Below are 10,000 nucleotides of genomic sequence, written 5' to 3' on the forward strand. Positions count from 1 at the left end.
ATGAAGTGTGTTTTATTGAGTGTAATGATGAATCGGGTGTATTGTTATCGTTGTTCGGTGTGTGTGTGTGTGTGTGTGTTTGTTTCGCGTTCAGTCAGATTGCTGTTAGCATTAGCTTTAGCATCAGGCCTGTTAGCCGCGCTTCAGTGTTCCGTGTTTATTACATTTCTGCACTAATTACATATCAGTACACATTCAATCAAAAGCTCTGTAGCTCGTTCAGACATTTCCATCACTATCTGTGTGTGTTTGATCCGGTCTGGCTTTAACAGCGATATATATATGTGTGTGTGTGTGTGTGTGTGTGTGTGTGTGTGTGCTAGCAGGGCTATCGATACACCGCAGTCTCATTCCACATTTACATTTCATCCGATATGTAATCGATGTAACCCTCCAGTTCTATGATTGTAATCTCTGATCTTCTGACTCTGTTCACACCTGATCAGTCTGATTCGGTTTACTCTTCTGTACTCGTGTTTACTCCTCATCTGTCTGACTCTACACCATCTGTCTTCTGACTGTGGGATATTTATTCATCTTTCTCATTTACACTTCATTGCAGTGATTTTACCCTCATCTGACTGTATTTACTCTGATTTTACACCTCTATGTGAATTCACTCTTCTGGCTGTAATTCCTCGTCTCATTTTAACATTAATTCTGATTTTACGCTTCTCCTGTGATTGAGTTTTTTCACCATATATGATTGAATTAACTTCTTTTTCGCTGGTTTTACACCTCATTCTGTGTGATTTTTACTCCCTTATCTGACTGTATTTACTCATTTCTTTCTAATTTACTTTGCATTTACAGCGAATCTGTTTGACCTCACTTCATCGGTCCTCTACCTGTGTTACTAATTGTTTCTGCTTCAGCTGCTGTGGTCTGCAGGACTGTGGGAATCTGAGACAGAAAGATGTCTGAATGAGTGTTTGTGTGCTTTGTTTAACATGCGTGTGCTCTGTGTGCAGCTCCTGGCATCCGTGTGTGTGTGAAGATGCTCTAGACACGTCTGCATCTGCCTGTGACCTTTGACCCCTGACCCCTGACCTGAACACTGACCCGTGCCTGGCCGGAGTCCACCACGCTCCAGAACCATGTGAGGGCTTTTCAGTGCCTCTCTGAGCACCGCCTGTAACCCCACCCTAGTGTATACAAGCCCCACCCCTCATTCTAGCCCCGCCCCTGCCCCTGCCCCTGAAGACACTGGCCATGATGTTCCGGGACCAGGTGGGGATCCTGACGGACTGGTTTAAGGGCTGGAACGAGTGTGAGCAGACGGTGGCGCTGCTGTCGCTGCTGAAGCGTGTCTCTCGGACGCAGGCCCGCTTCCTGCACATCTGTCTGGACCACTGGCTGGCCGACTGCACTGAGATACACATACTGGAGGCAGAGGCCAACAACGCAGGTGAAACCAGCAGAACCACGCATGAGCACTGCTGTGTTACTGATCTTGATCTAGTACAGACTGATGTGATTATGATTCCTGTTCTGCCTGTGACACAGCAGGGCATCTTTAACTAATTAACAAATCTCTCAATTCACTGTACCATAAGTTAAGGCCTTGAATCAGACATGGCATTAAATGTTGCATGCACTGCAAAAAATGAATGTCTAACTCTTGCTGCTGCATTTTGGACTAGCTGTACAGAACAACCACCCAATAAAGCATTACAATAATCTAACCTTGAGGTCATAAAAGCATGGATTAACATTCCTGCATTTGACATTGAGAGCATAGGCCGTAATTTAGATATATTTTTGAGATGGAAAAATGCAGTTTTACAAATGCTAGAAACGTGGCTTTCTAAGGAAAGATTGCGATCAAATAGCACACCTAGGTTCCTAACTGATGACGAAGAATTGACAGAGCAACCATCAAGTCTTAGACAGTGTTCTAGGTTATTACAAGCAGAGTTTTTAGGTCCTATAATTAACACCTCTGTTTTTTCAGAATTTAGCAGTAAGAAATCACTCGTCATCCAGTTTTTTATATCGACTATGCAATCCATTAGTTTTTCAAATTGGTGTGTTTCACCGGGCTGCGAAGAAATATAGAGCTGAGTATCATCAGCATAACAGTGAAAGCTAACACCATGTTTCCTGATGATATCTCCCAAGGGTAACATGTAAAGCGTGAGGAGTAGCGGCCCTAGTACTGAGCCTTGAGGTACTCCATACTGCACTTGTGATCGATATGATACATCTTCATTCACTGCTACGAACTGATGGCGGTCATATAAGTATGATTTAAACCATGCTAATGCACTTCCACTGATGCCAACAAAGTGTTCAAGTCTATGCAAAAGAATGTTGTGGTCAATTGTGTCAAACGCAGCACTAAGATCCAATAAAACTAATAGAGAGATACACCCACGATCAGATGATAAGAGCAGATCATTTGTAACTCTAAGAAGAGCAGTCTCAGTACTATGATACGGTCTAAATCCTGACTGGAAATCCTCACATATACCATTTTTCTCTAAGAAGGAATATAATTGTGAGGATACCACCTTTTCTAGTATCTTGGACAGAAAAGGGAGATTCGAGATTGGTCTATAATTAACTAGTTCTTTGGGGTCAAATTGTGGTTTTTTGATGAGAGGCTTAATAACAGCCAGTTTGAAGGTTGAAACGGATCTCTCTGGTGTCTCTGTCCAGCTGTGGTCAGTCAGTGGCAGCAGGAGCCCAAGGAGAAGGCCGTGTCGCTGCTGCTATCCCATCTGCCCCTGCTGCAGCCGCGCAACAGTGAAGCCAAGTGCGAGTACATGAAGCTGTTGCAGATGGTCCTGAGCCACACCATCGAGAGCAGTCTGTTCGTGGAGGAGAGTCGCCAGCTGCTGTCCTACGCCCTCATCCACCCGGCCACCACCCTCGATGACCGCAACTCTCTGGCCCTGTGGCTCAATCACCTGGAGGAGCACCTGTCCTCACGGCCGCCTCCGCCCGGCCCGTACCACCGTCACGCCCGGCAGGGCTCCGACGAGTGGCCCTGCTCCGCCGAGGCTCTGGAGCCGGCGTACGGCTGGCAGGAGAAGCTGTCGTCCAGCTGCAGTTCACCGGCCGGACAGAACGGACACATGGCTTTCCCAGGAACGGGCGGAGTGACCTCACCGGTCAACAGCAGCACAGGTAACGAGCGCCAGCCGTCCGTCTGAGGTCTGTCTGACACTGATGTGTGTGAAAGCTTACTAAAACTAAAATTAGCTCACCATTTGGAATGTTTTTCCTTAGAATTTTGATAGAAAAACTTTAACTTCTGAAAAGAATTGAGAGATGTAAACTCGAAAAATTAAAAAAAAATTGTAATGATATTCGCAACTTTTATCACAAAATAGTGTTTTTTTTCACTCAGAATTGCAAGATACAAACTTGAGATATAAACTCTTACTTCTAAGTCTGAAATAAACACTGAATTGCAATTAAAAAAATAAAAACATGCTTGTTTCCATCAAAAAAAATGAAAAAAAGCAAAATGTAAACTCTTAATTCTGAGGGAAAGAAGTCAGATATAAACTTTCAATTGTGATATTAATAAGTCAATCATATTTCTGCGGCTAAAATAAGAAATATAAAAAATGTAATGCATAAGTTCATCTACATCTTATGAAACTGAATATTTTATATGCTAACTGAATATATATATATATATATATAAGGCAAAACATCAGTGTCCATCCATTTGGATTACACAGTTAATCAAATTAATGAACTTAATATGATCTGTTCGGTCGTACATGAATGGGATTTGTGTAATACTACTAACAAACTGAATGTGTTTTAGATACACATTAACCATGTTTATATATTTATCATCAAGCCAATCTTTTAATACGTTGGCAGATTTTAACAAATAGATTCTTGTTTGGTCTACAGCTAGACACATTAAACCTTGTTAGACTGCGAATGTGCATAACTTATTCATAATCAGAGTAATGCACATGTAAACATGCATGTTTAGGATGCATATCAACAAAGCTTTCCGAAATCTGATTGCATTGGTAAAAAATGTAAACATGCACAAACGGACCAAAATGCACATGGGACTTCTCAAACCTGCAGCGGTCAGTGTGTAGGTCAGATGTAAGATATCAGATGCTGATCTGTAATAATCGCTCCGCAGGACTGTCTGGTCAGGTGCAGCCGAGCCCACTCAAGCCCTCCATGTCACTCACACCCGCCAATCAGCCGGCCTGCAGCTCTGATTGGCTGAGCCAGGAGGAGGGGGGCGGGTGTCAGGGCGTGTCCGCAGCAGAACACGCCCCTCTGTCGCCGCAGAGCAGTGTGGCATCTTCAGGCAGCGAGCAGACGGAGGAGCAGAGCAACACACGCAACACTTTCCAGGAGGACGGCAGCGGGATGAGAGGTGACCCCCCCCCCACTCACACACACACACACACAGAGACACACACACACACCTAACAGAAAGCTCAGGGGCGATTTCTGAATCACTTCACCTTCTCTGTGTGTGTGTGTGTGTGTCTCTGTGTCTCTCTGTGTCTCTCTGTGTGTGTGTGTTTCTCCTGCAGATGTGCCGGCCTGGCTGAAGAGTCTCCGTCTGCATAAATACGCGTCGCTCTTTTCTCAGATGACGTATGAAGAAATGATGATCCTCACAGAGCAGCACCTGGAGTCGCAGGTGAGCTCCGCCCCTATCAGCTCATGTGATCTCAAAGCCCCGCCCACGACTTCTACATTGGTGAAGCTGTTGAATTAAGAGATTCTTTGAAATTACAAATGAGCCACGCCAGAAAAACGAATGCAAATTCCTGATATTACTTATAATAATTCCTGATGTCACTCAAAAAGAGTCCATTAATTAAACGGTTAATTAAGATTATGAATTTCACTGCTTCTTACCAGAAATAAGTTAAATAAACCTGGGTGGCATGATGTTGGTTAGTTAGTTAGTTATTTAGTTAGTTGTGGTGTGTGTTTGTTTCAGAACGTGACGAAGGGAGCTCGACACAAGATCGCTCTGAGCATCCAGAAGCTGAGAGAGCGACAGAGCGTCCTCAAGTCTCTAGAAAAGGTGAACAATGGATCTGAATCTGCGCTTGTTTTGATTCGTCTTCAACCGTCCTCTTATCGTAGATTGTGTTGTTGATTCCAGGATATTCTGGAAGGCGGGAACGTTCGGAATGCTTTACAAGAGCTTCAGCAGATCATCATCACGCCAATCAAAGTCTATGCCCCGCCCACTGCTGCCCAGAAGGAGGTGGAGCCTGTCGATAAAGCAGCCAGTCCCGGTGAAGAGAAGGGCGGCGAGGGCTTCCAGACCCACAATCCTCCAGCGTGTGACGGAGAGTCAGCGTCTGCACCCGTCGGTGACGGAGACATCGCAGGACAGTTCACACGTGTGATGGGGAAAGGTTTATTCACATTTTAATTTATTTCAAATAACGAGCATTATTTTTTTAATGGTTGTAGTTAAGTATAAAACCAGCTGCTGTGTGTGTTTGTGTCCAGTGTGTACACAGCTGCTGGTGTCCAGACCGGACGAGGAGAACATCAGCTGTTACCTGCAGCTCATAGAGAAGTGTGTGACACACGAGGTGAGGCCTGCTCCATCACTGATGCTGCTGTGCTCCAGCATGACTCTCATGAGTGTGTGTGTGTGTGTGTGTCAGGCGTTTACAGAGACGCAGAAGAAGCGGCTGTTGTCATGGAAACAGCAGGTGCTGAAGTTGCTCCGCCTCTTCCCGCGGAAGACCGTGATTGACAGCGGTGTGTACCGGCGAGGGTGAGTGTGTAGCGATGGCGTGTGTGTGTGTGTGTGTGCGCCGCTCGTCCTCACCGGTGACCCCCGTGTGTGTGTGTGTGTGCAGCTGGCAGCAGTACGGGTCGAACTCTCTGCCCACAGCTGGATCTGTGAGCGCAGGCTTGAGCCGCCGGGGACAGAGGCCCTTCCAGATGCCCCCCCGAGGAGCTCCTCCAGGCGGACGCATGAGTCTGATGAGCGCTGGGGGTCTGACCGGAGCATCACCCCGACACTCGCTCACTAACCCCCCCACCGTCAGCACACAGGGTCGACAGGTCAGACACATCAGCGCTCTACACACTTCTCTGTTTGGAATGGAGCGGTTTATTGAAACTTTACACAAAATATTGCACGTGTGTTTTTTATTGAGTTTCATATACAGTCTTGACTAGTGAGAATATGGAGGAGAAAACGTCTCAGTTGTTGACTCCGACTGAGCAAAAATATGAATTTGCTGCAGATGCTGATCTTTACATGATGGGATTCTGCTGCTTGTGATGTAAATCAGTGAGATGTTTCTAACAGTAGAGCAGATACTGATATAAACTGATGTAGATATCACTCTATATCTCCAGTGATGAGATGAGATGTAAATGATCCGCACATATAACACAGTGATGGAGAGCTGAAGAAATCAAGGCTCCTCAGAAGATGTGAGATGTTCTGGAGGCTTGTGAAGATCATTCCTCCGCTGAGGAACAGTGAAAGTAAAGCTTCTGGAAACAAACGCTCCTCAAAAGATCCTGAGGATCAGATTTGAGACTCTAAAACATGATTGATGGAGAATCAAGTAAAGCTGAGCTGCTTCAGTCCAGGAAGAGTTCATCTGGAGATATTACTGACCTTATTCTGACCTTTACTTGATCACAATCAGGAAACATCTGACACGAGGAGCTGGACGCTTGTACAGTTACACTGAAAGAGCTCTGACTGATAAAACACTATGAACTCTCCTCAGAGACAGAAGCTGGTTCTGAAGCAGCTGACAGTGACAGACGGTTGGTGTGATCATGTGTTTCAGAATCTGTGGTTTGGGAATCCTGGAGGCAGTAACAGCATGCCGAGCCAGAGCAGAAGTTCAGTGCAGAGAACTCATTCACTTCCTGTTCACACATCTCCTCAGACCATGCTCCTGTTCCAGCAACAAGGTACTAACCCCGATCCTCCGACGCTGTTGTCTGCTTACACTACTGACTTGACAAGGACAAAGTCCGTCTTGATGTGAATGTTTATGGTATGCATACAGACAAACACATTTTTTAAAACTATAGAAGAAATATGAAAATTTCCTGATACACACTGAAATAATTTCATCCAGTTTTATAATAAAAACCATCAAACAGAATAGCGGTATGAATAACGTTAACAATGACTGCCAGATTGTAACTGAACCAAGTAGGTTGTGTGACTTACAACATGATCCAACATTTTACTATATATAAACGTTTTTTAAAATGATAAACCTCACATTTCAGCCTTTAAAACTTAACAATAATGCAATGTTGATTGATCATTGTTTCCAGAATGCCAAGTTCCGGGGACTGATCTGGAGATCAATCCAACGCTGGAGTCTCTGTGCCTCAGCATGACAGAGCACGCCTTAGGAGGTATGACCAATCAGAGCTCGCCATCATCCCACGCCACCCAATCACAGCACGCCGTCATCCCGCGCCACCCAATCACAGCACGCCGTCATCCCGCGCCACCCAATCACAGCACGCCGTCATCCCACGCCATCCAATCACAACACGCCGTCATCCCACGCCATCCAATCACAACACGCCGTCATCCCACGCCATCCAATCACAACATGCCGTCATCCCACGCCATCCAATCACAACACGCCGTCATCCCGCTCCACCCAATCACACCATGCCGTCATCCCGCTCCACCCAATCACACCATGCCGTCATCCCGCTCCACCAATCACAGCACACGTCATCCCGCTCCACCAATCACAGCAGGCCGTCATCCCGCTCCACCCAATCACAGCACGCCGTCATCCCGCGCCACCCAATCACAGCACGCCGTCATCCCGCTCCACCAATCACAGCAGGCCGTCATCCCGCTCCACCCAATCACAGCACGCCGTCATCCCGCGCAACCCAATCACAGCACGCCGTCATCCCGCGCCACCCAATCACAGCACGCCGTCATTCCGCACCACCCAATCACAGCACGCCGTCATCCCGCTCCACCCAATCACAGCACGCCGTCATCCCGCTCCACCAATCACAGCAGGCCGTCATCCCGCTCCACCCAATCACAGCACGCCGTCATCCCGCTCCACCCAATCACAGCATGCCGTCATCCCGCTCCACCAATCACAGCACGCCGTCATCCCGCGCCACCCAATCACAGCACGCCGTCATCCCGCTCCACCCAATCACAGCACGCCGTCATCCCGCTCCACCAATCACAGCAGGCCGTCATCCCGCTCCACCCAATCACAGCACGCCGTCATCCCGCGCCACCCAATCACAGCACGCCGTCATCCCGCGCCACCCAATCACAACACGCCGTCATCCCACGCCATCCAATCACAACACGCCGTCATCACGCTCCACCCAATCACACCATGCCGTCATCCCGCTCCACCCAATCACAGCACACGTCATCCCGCTCCACCAATCACAGCACGCCGTCATCCCGCTCCACCCAATCTCACCATCATCCCGCGCCACCCAATCACAGCACGCCATCATCCCGCTCCACCCAATCACAGCACACCATCATCCCGCTCCACCCAATCTCACGTCATCCCACGCCATCCAATCACAGCACGCCGTGATCCCACGCCATCCAATCACAGCACGCCGTCATCCCACGCCATCCAATCACAACACGCCGTCATCCCACGCCATCCAATCACAACACGCCGTCATCACGCTCCACCCAATCACACCATGCCGTCATCCCGCTCCACCCAATCACAGCACACGTCATCCCGCTCCACCAATCACAGCAGGCCGTCATCCCGCTCCACCCAATCACAGCACGCCGTCATCCCGCGCCACCCAATCACAGCACGCCGTCATCCCGCTCCACCAATCACAGCAGGCCGTCATCCCGCTCCACCCAATCACAGCACGCCGTCATCCCGCGCCACCCAATCACAGCACGCCGTCATCCCGCGCCACCCAATCACAGCACGCCGTCATCCCGCGCCACCCAATCACAGCACGCCGTCATCCCGCACCACCCAATCACAGCACGCCGTCATCCCGCGCCACCCAATCACAGCACGCCGTCATCCCGCGCCACCCAATCACAGCACGCCGTCATCCCGCGCCACCCAATCACAGCACGCCGTCATCCCGCACCACCCAATCACAGCACGCCGTCATCCCGCTCCACCCAATCACAACTCGCCGTCATCCCGCTCCACCCAATCACAGCAGGCCGTCATCCCGCTCCACCCAATCACAGCACGCCGTCATCCCGCTCCACCCAATCACAGCACGCCGTCATCCCGCGCCACCCAATCACAGCACGCCGTCATCCCGCGCCACCCAATCACAGCACGCCGTCATCCCGCGCCACCCAATCACAGCACGCCGTCATCCCGCACCACCCAATCACAGCACGCCGTCATCCCGCTCCACCCAATCACAACTCGCCGTCATCCCGCTCCACCCAATCACAGCAGGCCGTCATCCCGCTCCACCCAATCACAGCACGCCGTCATCCCGCTCCACCCAATCACAGCACGCCGTCATCCCGCTCCACCAATCACAGCAGGCCGTCATCCCGCTCCACCAATCACAGCAGGCCGTCATCCCGCTCCACCAATCACAGCACGCCGTCATCCCGCTCCACCCAATCACAGCACGCCGTCATCCCGCTCCACCAATCACAGCAGGCCGTCATCCCGCTCCACCCAATCACAGCAGGCCGTCATCCCGCTCCACCCAATCACAGCAGGCCGTCATCCCGCTCCACCCAATTACAGCACGCCGTCATCCCACGCCATCCTATCACAGCACGCCGTCATCCCTCGCCATCCAATCACAGCACGCCGTCATCCCGCTCCACCCAATCACAACACGCCGTCATCCCGCTCCACCCAATCACAGCACGCCGTCATCCCGCTCCACCCAATCACAGCACGCCGTCATCCCGCTCCACCCAATCACAGCAGGCCGTCATCCCGCTCCACCCAATCACAGCACGCCGTCATCCCGCTCCACCCAATCACAGCAGGCCGTCATCCCACGCCATCCAATCACAGCACGCCAT

At 49.8% G+C, this 10,000-nt stretch overlaps 1 protein-coding gene across 1 annotated transcript in view; it reads left to right on the top strand.

Annotated features, from left to right (window-relative positions):
- Positions 1–854: 854 nt before the first annotated feature.
- LOC132137538 (protein Smaug homolog 2-like) overlaps positions 855–10,000 on the top strand; it is a 10,032-nt gene continuing 886 nt past the window's right edge. Inside the window, exons 1-11 of the mRNA XM_059547582.1 lie at positions 855–1,408; positions 2,662–3,132; positions 4,124–4,366; positions 4,530–4,639; positions 4,946–5,032; positions 5,114–5,372; positions 5,470–5,555; positions 5,631–5,743; positions 5,829–6,036; positions 6,783–6,909; positions 7,285–7,368. Of these exons, the coding sequence (XP_059403565.1) occupies positions 1,213–1,408; positions 2,662–3,132; positions 4,124–4,366; positions 4,530–4,639; positions 4,946–5,032; positions 5,114–5,372; positions 5,470–5,555; positions 5,631–5,743; positions 5,829–6,036; positions 6,783–6,909; positions 7,285–7,368 (1,984 nt within the window). The 5' untranslated portion in view covers positions 855–1,212. The remainder of the gene's footprint in view (positions 1,409–2,661; positions 3,133–4,123; positions 4,367–4,529; positions 4,640–4,945; positions 5,033–5,113; positions 5,373–5,469; positions 5,556–5,630; positions 5,744–5,828; positions 6,037–6,782; positions 6,910–7,284; positions 7,369–10,000) is intronic.

The sequence above is a fragment of the Carassius carassius genome, unplaced genomic scaffold (genome assembly GCF_963082965.1).
Source record: "Carassius carassius unplaced genomic scaffold, fCarCar2.1 SCAFFOLD_105, whole genome shotgun sequence".
Classification (NCBI taxonomy): domain Eukaryota; kingdom Metazoa; phylum Chordata; class Actinopteri; order Cypriniformes; family Cyprinidae; genus Carassius; species Carassius carassius.